This window comes from Carassius auratus, chromosome 36 (assembly GCF_003368295.1).
Source record: "Carassius auratus strain Wakin chromosome 36, ASM336829v1, whole genome shotgun sequence".
Taxonomy (NCBI): Eukaryota; Metazoa; Chordata; class Actinopteri; order Cypriniformes; family Cyprinidae; genus Carassius; species Carassius auratus.
In genome coordinates this window covers 8,799,852-8,815,233 of record NC_039278.1, presented here as the reverse complement: position 1 = coordinate 8,815,233, position 15,382 = coordinate 8,799,852, and the positions used below count along the sequence as shown (strand labels likewise).

The following is a 15,382-nucleotide window of genomic DNA, read 5'->3' as shown; positions in this document are numbered from 1 at the left end:
ACACTTCTGTCTGCTCTTTCGTCCTTAGAAGCGTTAAAACAGCTTCAATCACTAACAAATAAGCTGTGTGTAAGGGGATATTCACACAGGCAGTAAGGAAGAAGCTAGTTTACAAAAGTAAACGTTTTTTTTTTTACATATACACGTACACATGTAAAAAAAATGCTTAACGCTAAAACAAAATGCCTAACTAGAAAACCACTGAAAATATATCTTTTTGAAAAGCCAGTTTTTAAAAAACATCGAAAATAATACTCCTCCCCCGCTCCGCTACCGCTCGCTTCGTCCTGCCGAAAAGAATTATGGGATAGGTAGGACGCGAAAGGATCCATCACACCCATCCTTCGAATTCGGGGAAAAGGATGACGCATTTGTGGGCCGCATTTGAAGGATCCTACGAATTTGGACAGCCTTTGTCGCGGCGCTGTGACGTAACATCCTTCAAATGCGTCCTCCGAAGGATGTAGACCCTGAATTTGGACACAGCGAACGTGTTTCTTTTTTTCTTCTTCATTGTGTTTTTGGGAAATTCTGTGCAGAAGATGTGTACTAGCGCCCTCTACTGTATAATAATGAAAACACGGTTTCTAGGAGTATAGCTCAAATATATTTACACTTTTTGTGAGTAGAAATTGACTTACTTAAATTAAATTTATTTTAAGTATATTTCTGAAGAGTACATAAAGCCTATTTCTGAGAAGTACATAAAAAGTAAACTGAAAGCATACTTTCCTATTTTTAGTTTAAAAGAAGTATACTAATAGGACACTTGAATAAACTTATTTTTTCGTTAAGGAGCTAGATGACATGTAGATGCAAATTACTCTTCAATTCTAGTGAATATTCGGACAAAATTAAAATCACATCTAATGTCTCTGGCTTTAGCCTACTTGTTTTAATTATGTGATGTCTAAATCTCAATAGAAAAACAAACAGTTGGTGGTTTTTGAGTGATAGAAGTTTGGTTGTTTTGCAGGGGCCCAATGCTTCTCCTCGTTCTAAGATGAAGTTATGGAAGTTTGCTGCCATCGGCCTGATTCTCTGTGGTGCTGTGCTTCTTCTGCTCTTCCATAAAACCACTCCCTCTTCCCGAGCCCCAGCCCCAGCCCCTCCTCCCCACCACAGAGCTTCATCCTCATCACTTTCACCTTCATCATCTTCATTTACTCCCAGCAATTCGTCGTCTACTGTTGTGGTAGGTCGGCGGCAACGAAGGATCAGATCAGCTGACAGAGGAAACTCTCTCGTATCAGAATGTAAGGCCTTATGTTCTCTTGTGTTGTGTCTGCAGTTCATTATAGCATAGCCTATCACTGTTTACATCAGATTGCATTTAACATGCAGGCTTCTCAGGCTTAAGTCCAACTCACATAAACAGAATTTCATGTGAATTTTACTCTAAATCTGATGACCAATATTCCTTGCAGTTTCAATTTTAAAGTTTGTACTTTCACACCACTTTGGTAACCAAACAAAACTAATATATATATTCTTAAAGATTCACTGCACTTAAACTATTGAAAATTAAAAAAATAAAATTAAAATAGGCTGATTGTCCAACTCCCCTACAGTTCAACAGTTGAGTTTTACAGTTTTTTTAAATCCATTCAGTCGATCTCTGGGTCTCGTGGTAGCACTTTTAGCTTAGCTTAGCATAGATCATTGAATCTGATTAGACCGTTAGCATCTTGCTCAAAAATGACCAAATAGTTTCTTTATTTTTTTCTATTTAAAACTTGACTCTTCTGTAGTTATATCGTGTGCTAAGACCGAAGGAAAATTAAAAGTTCAGAAAATAGTCCCCAGGTAGTTTGTGTAGTTGCAGCCAGCATATTTCAGGCATTGTGTAATTTCACTGCGCCTGCTGCACCCATGGTATGGCAGCAAAGTTCCTTGATTATTACGCCGGAATGAGAATATAGTTCCTAACCATATCGAAACTTTTAATCTTCCGTCGGTCTTAGAACATGATGTAACTACAGAATAATCAAGTTTTAAATAGGAAAAATTTTGAAACTCTTCTGTCATTTTTGAGGATGATGCTAACGGTTTAATCAGATTCAATGATCTATGCTAAGCTAAGCTAAAAGTGCTACCATCAGACCCGGAGATCGGCTGAATAGATTCAAAAACTGTAAAACTTAACTGTTGAATTCTATGAGGGTTGGAAAATGAACCTTTTTTTTTTTTTTTTTTTTTTTTTTTTAAGTGGAGTGTTCCTTTAACATAATCACATGAGTATAATCGTGTGTTTCACATAAAATATGGTTCTACCAGCATCTAAAACATAAATATAATGTATAAACTTTAAGGGGCATGTTCATGAATCCCCATTTAATCTTTGAAGATTTAATTAATAGAATGAATTTATTTATTCTATTGAATTTATAATTCATTTTAAGATTGTTTAATACAGAGTTGGCTCGTTGGCTTAATTTAAATATAACATTGCATTTTGTTCTGACTCCAAGTACAAACTCATTTCAAAGGAATAACTTTTTAACCATTACTAGTTAATATTAAATTAATAAATGACCATAAAATGCACCCCAAATGCACCCTAAAATTATCATAAACCTAACCCTAATGCTACTGTTTTGGCATGCTAAATGCTAAAAGAAATTATATTTTTCTCCATCTCAGTCATGAAGATCTTCCAGAGCTTCACAGAGGGCGAGTTGAAGCAGGTCATCGGGACACTGGTGGAAAGGAAAGCCCGCAGAGATGCCCAGCAGAGCAAAAGGACTAAACGTGCTAAAAAGCGAGCCAAACCCTGCTCGCTGCGGGAGGTGGAGGTGACAGTCACTCAGCTGGGGTTGGGCTACGTCAGTGACGAGACTATAGTCTTCCATTACTGCAGCGGAAAGTGCACTACTAGTCGCAAAAACTATGACCTGACGCTGGCATTCATGAAGCGCTCGCGGCTGCTAACAAAGGAGCAGAAGGACAAGGCTCGCCACAGCCCCTGCTGTCGGCCCACCGCATACGAGGAGGACGTCTCCTTCCTCGATAACGCCAATAAATACCACACAATCCAAGAGTTCTCAGCCAAAGCATGCGGATGCGTCTGACGTCGAGGGTCATAGCATGTTTTAATCTCTGAAAACTACAGACCCTTGATTCCAGAGAAGAAAATCTTCTGGGTTTTTAAAGCACTGAGGCAAGAGCAAATGTCTTGCATTGCCTTCGCGAAAAAAACGGTTGACAGATTCTCCTCAGACACTTCTGATGAAGAGAAACTGAAAATACATTGAGAAAATAATAATTATCCTCATGTTTATCCTTTGCGAATGTGATGCTGCCGATATCTTGTTTCTATTGCCTTCGTTGGTCTACTTCAGATGGCTTGAAATGTTGGATGGATGTTGAGCTCAGAGTTTCAATGGTGAAACTCATTCAGGGCTTAAGTAAACAAAGCAAAGGCACACCCAGTGCCGAACAAAACTTGCTCATTGAGTAACCGACCTGTAAATGAGCCCAGCAGCTCTCAAAGGTTTCAACTCTGACAAATCAAAGTCAAAACATTCCCACAAATCAAGTTCAAATGAACATATAATTATACTGAACACCTACCTCAGCATTGATATAGTCAACATTGCTCTGTAAAAAACCCCCCAGCATTTTATCAAAAGATTTTCAAATGCTAAATATCATACAAATGCAGATTTGTAAATGGCAACAGTGGAAAAACTGGATTCGAAGGAAATCTCTCAGCAGCAGCCAGTGTCAGGAAATCTGTGCCTGAGGTCTTCCCTTAGTTAACCTGAACAAATCCACTTCGTTTGCATAAATCCTATCACAGAAGAGTCTTATCTACTTAGCTCCTGTCAGACCTTGGCCAAAAACACAGACAACTAAAGTGGGAAGGACCTACAGTAACTGCAAAAGTGTCCCGATTTTAGCTCTAAACTCCTGTGATCAGATGTCAAACAAGCACAGACACTGGTGAGACTATCCACTCGTTCCGACTTTCTGCAGTCCATCATGTTTGCGTTGACATAAAAACAATATTTTATAATTATAATAACATTATATAATGCTATACTTAGTGGATTACAGCTGCAATAAGACACGCACACATGATGTCAACAGATTGCAAAGACGATAATTGCACGCAACGGTCATCAGAACTATTTTATTAAGTACTAAGAAGCGAATTTGGTATATAACTGAAGTACTGAAGGTAATTTGGTGTATAACTGAAGTGTGATTGAAATCAATTTGTTGTGCTCAGGAAGCAGTTGAGTGACCCTTTAAGCCACACGTAAGTCTAATCAGTTCATTAGAGCACTGATGTAATTACAGAACAAGACTTAAGCCCTAACAAACACCTGGCCTTAAAACCCAACAAACCTTGTGCTAACAAAGGTGTAAAGACTGTGTGCTACTGTAACAAACATTCATGCAAACTTATTTTGAAGATTATTTTGTTTTCACATGGACAAAAATATATATATATATGAAACCAAACTGAAGATTTATGCAATACACTAATGTACAGTAGTAATGTGCATGTTTACGGTTGTACAAATCTTTTAGCATGCTGAACTAGAACAATTGTTATGAAATAGAATCTAATTCACCTCATCAATGCACATTCATAATCAAATACCATATGCAAAAGTGTCTAAGCTATATGTTTCTGGTATGATATTGCTTTAGTGCACCAATTCAAGGGATGGCTCGCCCAAAAACGAAAATGCAGTCATGATTTCCTCACCCTAAATCTCCTTCCTTTCTTCTGTGGAACATAAAAGAAGATAATCTGAAGAATGTTTTGGCGATTTTGGGAAAAGACATTCCTCAAATATCTTCTTTAATGATGACAGATTTTTCACTTTTGAGTGAACTTTTTATAGTGGAAAATATAATACGCCTAAATATTGTTACATTTAAACTGACTGATCTTATTTGAGTCCAAGAAATGTATTCATTTGACTGAAGCGACTACATCCTTACAAACAAAATATAACCATCTGGTTTGATAAAAACAGCTAGCTAATAATGTATTTATAGCACTTTTTTTAAGTGAACAAAAAAAAAAAAAATCCACATGAAATCAAAGAATCAATCTGAGTAATAAGAAAACATGCACTCCTGTCTGATCGAAAGAGTGACGTATAAACCACTGAAATCGAAATCTGTCAGTCTGCGGTTAATCATGTTTGTTCGTTTCCTTTCTTTGGAGTAACTGCAGTGTTTGAGGAGTTCATCTATCTGTCCATATGGCCTCAGTCTCTTTCCACCTGCTGCAGTGGGACGTCCTGTTAACCCAGTGCGCACACACACACACACACACACACACAGCCTTTCAGTTTGAGCATTGTTGGACACTGTTAACCAACTGTAATAAACATTGATGCAATGCATCTATATAAAAAACGATGTATATTTATTGAAGAGTAAGTTATGGTTTGTTTATTTATTTAGATGTAGAATCACTGACTTAACGAGAACATATTTATTACATTTTTTTGGGTGCCAAAAAGATCTCATATGTATTGTATTCGATATATAACATTTAATAAACTGTATCAGCTTTAAAACCATCCCAACCCTGTGTGATTAATACTGTCACTGTTTCACTTTTTGAGTAGCATAAGCACAAATTAAATTTAGTTTGTTTGCTAGCTTGTTTGGATTTTTATTTGATCTCAATCTTGCAAATTTCATGCAAGGTTTCAGCAACGAGAAGCAAACTTCATTTCCAGCCTCCTCTTGTCCTCAATGCTGGACGACAGATGCAGGTTGAGAAACATGCATCTCTTGAGGTCAACATATTACCCATAATCCTCCCCGAGTGTTAGTACACAGCGAATGGCCATGACATGCATGCATTACTGTCGACAGCTCTGTGTGTGCGTGAATAAATGTCGGTGTAAGCTACACACACACTTGCAGACTTGCCCCAATCCGGACTGTGAGAGAACCTGGTGCTTTAGTTTAAAGGTTATGTATCTACAATTTAACTAATGACACATTTACATTACATTGCAAAGTTTTAATTACAGAGCTGTGGGGTAATTCCTAGAAAACTGATCCATTTGCCCATTTGAGTCTTCATGACTTGCTAGTACATAATTCACTTATTTTCAAATGAACTGTCTAAAATAACGTTTGAGCGGGAGTCCAGTGTGGTTTTGGATCCCCAGTTTGATCTTTAATGAGATAGTTCACCCAAAAATGTTGTGACCATTTTGTCATCATATACTCACACCTAAGTTGTCACAAACCTGAGTTTCTTTCTTCTGTTGAACACAATAGTCTGATGAAAACTATTGACTACAGAATTTTCTTGGTTTAATGAGGGCACTGTCGTCATCCCGGACTTTGTAAGCAACAGTGGGAAATATTTTTCCTTGTTATTCTGAAGAAAGAAAAAAAAATAATGCACTATGGGAATTAAAAGGGCAGACCTTAAGATAGACAATGATGAGCAACAAAGTATATAGATAGATAGATAGATAGATAGATAGATAGATAGATAGATAGATAGATAGATAGATAGATAGATAGATAGATAGATAGATAGATAGATAGATAGATAGATGGATAGATGGATGGACGGATGGGCGGACGGACAGACAGATAGATATATAGATGACAGACAGACAGATAGATGATAGATAGATGATAGATAGATAGATAGATAGATAGATAGATAGATAGATAGATAGATAGATAGATAGATAGATAGATAGATAGATAGATAGATAGATAGATAGATAGATAGATAGATAGCTTGTTAACATTAGTTAATGCACTGTGAATTAGCGCGAACTAAAAATGAATAACTGTATTTTCATTAACTAACAATAACAAATATGAATAAATACAGTAATACATGTATTGTTCATTGTTTAATTAATGAATTAACTAACATTAACTAATGGACTAATGTTACCAAATTTTTTGTATGGTGGCTAAATACCACTTTCACAAAACAAGATATCTTATATTTAATCCTTACTGTGAAGTACTTGCCTTGGATGTGTTTACAATTAACATCACTTACAAAAATCATTAAAACAAGTACAATCACTCCTCACTCTGAGGAACTTCAGCAATAAAAATAAATACATAATTCAATTTAAATAAATTACAAATATTATGAAAATGTTATCAAATTATGAAATATGTATGCAACATAATGTATTTTTGTATATTATTCATACTGTACCTAGTCAAATATCAATAGGCAGTTGTGATTTAACTGCAAAGCCTTCAAGACTTATTTATAGCTTTTCTATTTTTATATCACTTATCTAACCATGAGATTAGATTTATTCCTTCCCTTATGCAGTTCTTGATGTGTGCTAAAAGAGTAATACAATGGAGCCTGTAATCTATAATATGAATTAAACAATCCAGGCTTTATTTCCAAACAGGAGTTGAAATGGCCTGCATATAGTGATGTTTATGCATATAGCGCCCTCTGCTGTCTATTGAAAGAGTGACGTGTATAATAACAGGTGGCCACAGGCTTGTTTGACTTTGAAATGAGGATCCATGTTCACGAGCTACATCCTGGCGAGTCTCCAGGGTGATCACAATGAGAAAACACTGCTCTGCTTTGAGGAATCGATCACTGTAGTTTGGATGGTAAATCACTTTGACCCACGAGTGTTACGTTATCTCCTCAGCACAAACATCATCCATCACTGCCAGCCCTTTCTGTTTGCTTTGACTCTGTCATTATACACTGTCTGGATCTCACTGGCCATCTGAGTGGGTCACTCAGACTAAACACGTCGTGAGTCATTATTTCCGGTGAACGAGCCCGTCTCGATTACACGAAATCAAGATCTGGTCCTTGGTTTTCTTCACATGTTGAAGTGATCGCTGATTTGTGCCATGCATGAGAACGTTTTCGACCGAAACGCTCTCATTATGAGCTCAGATCGTCTGATTGTGTCTCAAGAGGACTTCAGTGTGAATATGATGTAACACTAATTGAGAAACTATTGTTGCTAGTGTGGGACCAGGACCAGCTTATAACCAGCTCATGACAATAAGGTTTACCTTAATACCTCCAAAGCAACTGCATTTTATCTTTCCATAAGATAACATCCATAGTAACACTCAGTCACTTGCATTTATTTTGCACTTTATCCATTCATTTAGATTTAGAAGTTGTTTAAATTCTCTGGTCTATCATTTTGTTAGGAAAACCAGAAGTCCTAGAGCACAGCACTAGCTACACTTACCTGGGCATTGAGATCTCAGCTTTAGTCTAGCTGTAAAGGCCTTGGATGAGAGAGCTCGGAGGGCATTTTATGCCATAAAATCACATTATCGTGACCACATTTAAATGATATCATGCAATCAATTCCCTCTGGACTTTTGAAGAGGACAGCTGGCTTCAAATTGTCCACAAGTGAAACTTTTGACATGCTCTGTGGTGTTTTACATCCTAAACTTTGCCTCATTATGATCACAGACCTGAAGAAGAAACGCTCAACTTAAACGGTCATAAATCTTGAATGCATGAGAGCACTTAAGTAAAACTCAACAGATCACTTAAGACATTAACAGATCATTGCTGAAATGAAAAAAAAGTGAAACTAAGACAAAAAGGTATTGAAGTTTATTATGATAAATACACATATAATTATTATTATTGCACGTTTCACATTTGGAGTGGCTGTTTTTGAGCACTGACCGATATTCAGTCACAGCTTCGTCCGTGTCTGCTAATATTTAGTTGATTAAATGACTCAGTTTAGCATGTGACTCATGCAAGCAGCACAATTCCAAACCGCTTTTGGAACTTTTAGCCAAACGAGAGCCACATCTCATAAAACAGCTGAGAAAAATGGCCAGATTAGAGCTTTATTTAAAGTGTCCCTATCATGCCATTTCCAATATTGCCTTTAATGCAGTGTGTATTGTAAGAGATTCCCAAAACAATAGTATGAACTGTAAAAATGGCATAATTGGGGCACTTTAAAACAGAGATTTATTAAAATTACAGCTAAACATCCTTTATTTATATGATTCAGTAGAGAACGGTCCACATAATATAAATGTAAAACTAATAAATAAAATGTGAAGACTGAACAGATTCCACCCGTTCCACCTCATGCATGCTAATGGAGAGGGTAATTATCATCATCAGTGTCGGTGATTCATCCAGGGAATATTTTCTGTGGTTGACCACATTTGTTTTGAAAGGGAACCGTGAGGAAACCCAAAATCAGTGCTGCGAGATACTGCACACGTACTCATTAAACTCGAAGAGTATGATTATGTCAATGTATACAAACGTACGTTTCAGCGATCTGTCATAACCTTTTGGACAAAAGCAAAATGTGGCACGGAGGCTTCAACCACCTTGTGTCTGGAAGAAGAAAAAATAAGGTGCTAAAACTGAACATCACTTCTTCCAAGTCATGTTTTTGTGTCCCAGAAAGAGGGAATATTTTAAAGAGTCATTGAGTTTCTGTAGGTTTTATAAGATAAATAAATAAAAATTTAAGGAACGTTTTAAGACCAATTTAAACATAAACCCTCTTAAAAACTAGACTTCATATCTTTATTTTGTATCTCAGGTAGATGAATCTTGATAAGGACATTTGTGTTTGAAAACAAGACAAAAATACTTAGGAAAACATTCGTTTTTTGCAGTGCATGGAACAAATTTATGGCATGACTTTATGGATTTAAAGCTGCGGTAGGTAACTTTTGACGCTCTAGCGGTTAATATACAGAACTGCTTGCGTCTTGTGGAAGAACATCGTAGCCGGAACTACTTCTCTCTGTTTATGTCTATGAAGAATCACAAAGGTACTGTGTTACTCCGCTGCGGTACCCCGAAGCAATCTAAAATAGTCCGAATATAAACACTTATTATAGGTGTACCCTAGTGATTCAGGACAGGCTAAAAACACGGTTTGGAAAATGGATTCATGGTGTACTCGCTTATTATATACATTTTTCTACATTTTGAATATAAAAAAAGTTACGGACCGCAGCTCTGATTGGTTGTTTCTTACCGGGAGCGATGTATTTCTGCAAATGGCAATAGGACCACTGGGAGGAGCCAGAGGAGCTTGATTTTTTCACAGATTATCTGTCTCATATTCTACTGTCAGGACATAATGACAGGTTTAACAAATATGTAAAAAATATATATTTACAAAAGTTACCTACTGCAGCTTTAAGACTTTCTAATGTATGATCTTTTTAAAGCATTAATTTGTGGAAGGATGGAGATGTTTCAAGACCTGCAGAAACCCTGTTAATATCAGTAACATGAAATAAAATCAGTAAAATGAAATAAAATTACATTTATTTAAAAATTGATTAATTTAAACTCAGCACATGAAAGAGACAGGTTTTTGCAATGTTTTATATATTTTTGAGAATTTGTTTTTTTACACAACTGGGATGTTTACTGTACTGAAGCCGTTAACAGGAGGCACTTTTATTTCTTCTTAAAGGTTTCTGGGAAAGTGTTCAACGCATTTCATCTGAAATGCTGCATGCATTCATGGCCTCACGCATGCACACCCTTTCTAGGCTGACAGTAGACTTCACAGCCAACCAAAGCTGACACATCACACCCTCACTGTTAAAATAAACTCAAGTGAAGCTCTCCAGAAAGAGTGATGCATTAAAGAGCTGATGAAATCTACAGAAACGCCCCAGTGAAGAAGCACAAAAATGAATTCACATGTCAAACCAAGCAGTTCAGGATAATTCCTCTTTGATTACTTTCTGCTAGGATTGTACATTTCAGTCACTACGTTATTATTGTCAGAAAGACATGGTGTTGATATGTTTGACTTTTTTGCACTAAAGTTTTACTGGGGTCAAGGAGTTTTTAGTGAATATATGAAGTCAGTTTTCTTCAAGTTCACACTGGTGTCCGATCAGAGTAAACTACATGGTGTAGTTACAAGTTGTCTGAAATTTTATGTTTAAAAATGCAATGATGCATTAAATATGAACCAATCTCCATACAGTTCTAGAACAAAACATTGGAATAAGCCAGGTTAAAAAATATTGTTTCATTTTGTCGATATATTAGAGTCAGATGTTTTTTATCACACCATGAATCTGAAAATAATGATTTATATAACGGCCAGGAAAAGAAATGTTGTTTAAGATCAGGCAAATTAACAATGAACAAATACCTCAGTAAAAATCATCAGAATACTTGAGTAAATGTGGCGATTTCGGACTCTTTTTAAGCGAATGGACTTTAAAGACATATTGTAATTGAAATCTACAGGTGCAAATAGACAAAAGTGCTTAAAAAAGAAACAATTCTGTTGAATGATTCCTTATATACAGGTCTGTCTCAAAAAGGACCTGTTTATAGCATTCATGAGCTGTATGCCAAAATCATCCGTTTTAAAACAATAAAATACCTGGAATATTTCAGTTGGTGTGCAATGAATCTATATGAAAGTTTAATTTTTATCATTACATTATGGAAAATAATGAACTTTTATCACAATATGCTAATATTTTGAGAAGGACCTGTACTAGTCTGGACAAATGCTTTATGAAAAGCCAGAAAGCCCAACAGCTCAAAACTGAAAACTTGTTTAATTACTATTATTTTAACTGATCTTTCGTTTAAGTTCCTCATTTAGATAATCTAATTTATTGTAATCAAGGGTTAAACAACAGAGGTTTAAAATGAAGAGATGTTACCTTGAAAGGAAGGCTCAAAGCTAAGGATTTTTTCTACTCGCCAGGCCAGTGGATCGAATAGATATCTTCTCTGCGCGGGACAGGCAAGAAGGGCAATATTGTGAGATGCCTCACTTCATGTTATCAGAGGACCGGGGTGACATTAGTAAACTAACGTTCTTTCCAACATTCGTTCAGTATCTCACTATGGGATAAAGATTATACCTCTTCGACCCAACTCAAGTGGTTAAAGCAAATCAGTAAAAAAACACAGTATTCTGTATACTGCTGTGTTCACTGTCATAAAAACGGCTGATGACTTCCTTGTTCTATGAAGTCCCTCCTTCAGAAATACATAACGAGTTCTGATTGGGCCAGCGGTTCCTGTGTTGTGATTCGACAGCAGCTGAGCGCACGCTGCCTTCCTAGAAACGTAGTTTTGAGAAGCAAGTGGGCAGGATTTGTTTTGAAAAACTGGCGATCCTGATCTGAACGCACGTGCTGGAGATGTACTTCTAATCACCGGAGCGTTTTTACTGACGAGATGCTCATGAAAATCACATTCGTTTTTTTGCACAGTCCTAACATCTAGTTAACAAAGCTAAACAGCCTTGCTCTATGTGTAATAAGTTACAGAAACTGTTAAAAACTGTTAGAAACTGCACTCCTCTGACAGGTAGATCATCTCCTGTGACAAGGTCAGGCAGCTCTTTGTCTGGTTTATTTGAAACCTAGTCTCTTCAGATGATTCACCAGTGTATTTCAATGGAGCACTGCTTCTTGCGGAGACAGCATGCACACGAACAGATCATCTCTAGATAATACAAGACTCTGACTCTGTATTCCTTAATGGAGTCAGAGCTACCCCCTTATTATTATTTGGTGCTCATGTCCGTAATTTGGGTGTGGTTTTTGATGCTCAGTTGACTTCAAAAACATAACTAAAATTGTTGTTTTTTTCCCATCTCCATTAACATTGCTCGCATTAGACCCGTTCTTTCTAGGCCTGAGGCTGAAAGGCTTATTCATGTCTTCACATCACGGCTCGATTATTGCAATTCTCTCTTTGGGGGTTTACCTGCAAGTTCTGTTAAGAGACTACAATATATTCAAAGCTCAGCTGCCCAGGTTTTGACTTGTACATCCTCACGCCATCACATTATCCCAGTGCTCCAGGAACTACACTGGCTCCCGGTTCAATCATGCATTGATTTTAAAACTCTGATTTTAACATATAAAGCAGTGCATGGGCTGGCTCCAGATTACATCTGTGACTTGGTAACTCTTTCCACACCTTCTCACTCTCTCCGTTCTGCCGGTTGTTTTTCCTTGTATCAGCCTCGTTGTAAATTAAAAACCATGGGGGGGAGGGCTTTTTCCTATAATGTGCCTAAATTATGGAATGCATTACCTTCACTAGATTGATTTAAAAACTTCTGAAGACATACCTTTTTACTGAAGCTTTTAATTAATGACTATTACTATGGTTTTATTTTTGATATTGTAATTGTGGTTGACTTGTTTTGTTTGTACATGTTGTAGCTCTTTGAGTATTAAGAAAAGAGCATTACAAATAAAATGTATTATTATTATTATTATAGTGGCTGACTAGTAGATTTTTTTTGGTTAATAGGTTACTTAAGTTGGGGTGCGGTTCAACTCTTCAACCTGGATGCATAAAACTGACTATTAGAGCCAATAACAATGTCACAACCTCAAAAAAATAAAAATTTAAATAAATAAAAAACACTTGGTCAGGCACAAGATGTAGGTATAACAAAATGCATAATGTAACATCCGGGACGAGAGTAACAAACTCAGATGCACAGAGGATAAAGCAAAACAAAACACCTTGTTACAAACTTGTTTAAACATCCTGGGTATTGAAACAAATACACCATTTTAATCAAAACATATACAATTTACTTGTTCGCATTGTTTCCTGTGCCGTAAACAAAACTTGGTTCTCGCGAGATTACATGTTTCTCCCCAGAGCTTGCTTTCGCGAGACTACAGTCTTCTCCCTGGATCTGGGCCATTCGTTATAGCCAGGCGGCAAGGAACTCGACCGGAAGTTGAAGTCGGCTGCGTGCTGCCATCTTTTAGCAGAACTTCACTTGCGTTAGCATCCCATTGACTCATTCATTTTGGCGTCACTTTGACAGCGAATAACTTTACATCTGAGGCGTTTAAAGACTCCGTTTGTCCATTATTTATTTCTAAAGATACACGACAATGTATAAAGGGCTCCATTACCTTCTATTTTACATTATGGCCCCGTAGAAACAGTTTTTGTAAAAAATAGGCTAACGATTGCGTCATAACCACTCGGCTCTCTGTCGCATTACCGTACAGACAGGAGGAGAAGCTTGCAGGCAATTAACTTAATATGGCGTACTGGCGTTACATTTTAAAATACTATACACAATAATTAATCAGAATACTTACTCCTGCTCACTCACGCCAAAGAACTCCCGCTCAAGCTCGACGTCTCTGCAAGATTAACGATGGCAGTTTGCACGCACAGCTACTAGAAGATTTACATCTGTCAGACAGGTTGCTGACATCCTCAAGCTTCGTTTGAGTCTGCGCGTCAGAAACGGAAGTGCTAAAAAAAACGCTAAAAATGGGCTTCACTTGTCTCAATTGAGTTTCAATGGGGTTGCTGTGTCCATTTCTTTTACTGTCTATGGTTACACCTACGTAATGTGCTCAGCATGCTTTTTGTGAATGCACCTGCTTGAGCGACCGAAAGCTGGACATTACAGTTTATAAAGTTTTAAGAATCAACATTTTTGTTAAACTAACGCATTGTTTCACTTCAGAAGGCCTTTCTTAACACACCGGAAACATGTGGAAAAGTTTCATGATTGATGGATACTTTTCTTTTGGATTCAGAAAAAGAGGCACCATTTACTGCAATTATACAGACTGAAACATACAGGACAAAGTCTAATATAAATCCTAATGTGTTCGTCTTGAAGAGGAATGTCAGACACGCCTAGGAGGATGCCTTGGGGGTGAGTAAATCTTTGGCTAATTTGCATTTTTGGGTGAAGTATTCCTTTAAGCTCATTGTTTGTGGATAAACTCATCAGAATAAACACCTGCCTGCTCCCACCACACTGAGCATGGGCTGTAATAGTCGAAACGTTTTCCTATTGTTTATGGTGACATAACTACGCAAAGTCCAATGAGGTAAAGTTGACGTTACCTGCGAAATCCAACTGGACAACTTTAATATCCATGTTTGAGTCATTTTACATGGTACATTTAATGTCCGCATTTAACAATTATATTTTTCTAACAATTATTTTTGTATGTTTAATTGTTTGGCTTCTCTCTATTGTCAGGTTTTTGCTTTGTTCTAAAAGTGTTGCATATGTTGCATTATTTCCTGTCCTACAATCAATCAATAATTATATTTGAGTTTTTACGTTTGTTTTAGAAAATATTTTTGTAGATTGTATTATTATTATTAAATATTTTGTCCTCAAAAGGCTGAAGTTGTCAGCCAAGTAACTCTGTCAAGCCAATTATTGGACAACAGTTTTCATGACCCTACTGTTTGACTATGTCCTGATGATAATAAACTGTTTGCCACTGAATTATATTTTTTTCTGTGTCAGAGATGGTGTGTGGAACAAGTAACAATGTGCCCAGACAACTCTTACCTTTTTTTCAAATCTTAAATACCTAGAATGCTCTAAAAGGATATAAGGAGGAACATTCTAGGTAT

The 15,382-nt window shown here is 36.8% G+C and overlaps 1 protein-coding gene across 1 annotated transcript; it reads left to right on the top strand.

The window, feature by feature from the left end:
* The first annotated feature begins 1,003 nt into the window (after positions 1-1,003).
* Positions 1,004-5,533, top strand: LOC113055149 (neurturin-like). Its single transcript, XM_026221164.1, has 2 exons — positions 1,004-1,256; positions 2,644-5,533. Exons 1-2 carry the CDS (start codon positions 1,004-1,006, stop codon positions 3,069-3,071), a joined length of 681 nt encoding a protein of 226 aa, XP_026076949.1. The 3' UTR covers positions 3,072-5,533.
* Positions 5,534-15,382: the final 9,849 nt, after the last annotated feature.

Coding starts and splice junctions, on each gene's coding strand:
- LOC113055149 (XM_026221164.1), top strand. CDS start 1,004: ATGAAGTTATGGAAGTTTGCTGCCATCGGCCTGATTCTCTGTGGTGCT. Junction 1,257..2,643: donor AAACTCTCTCGTATCAGAAT/GTAAGGCCTTAT, acceptor TCTCCATCTCAG/TCATGAAGATCTTCCAGAGC.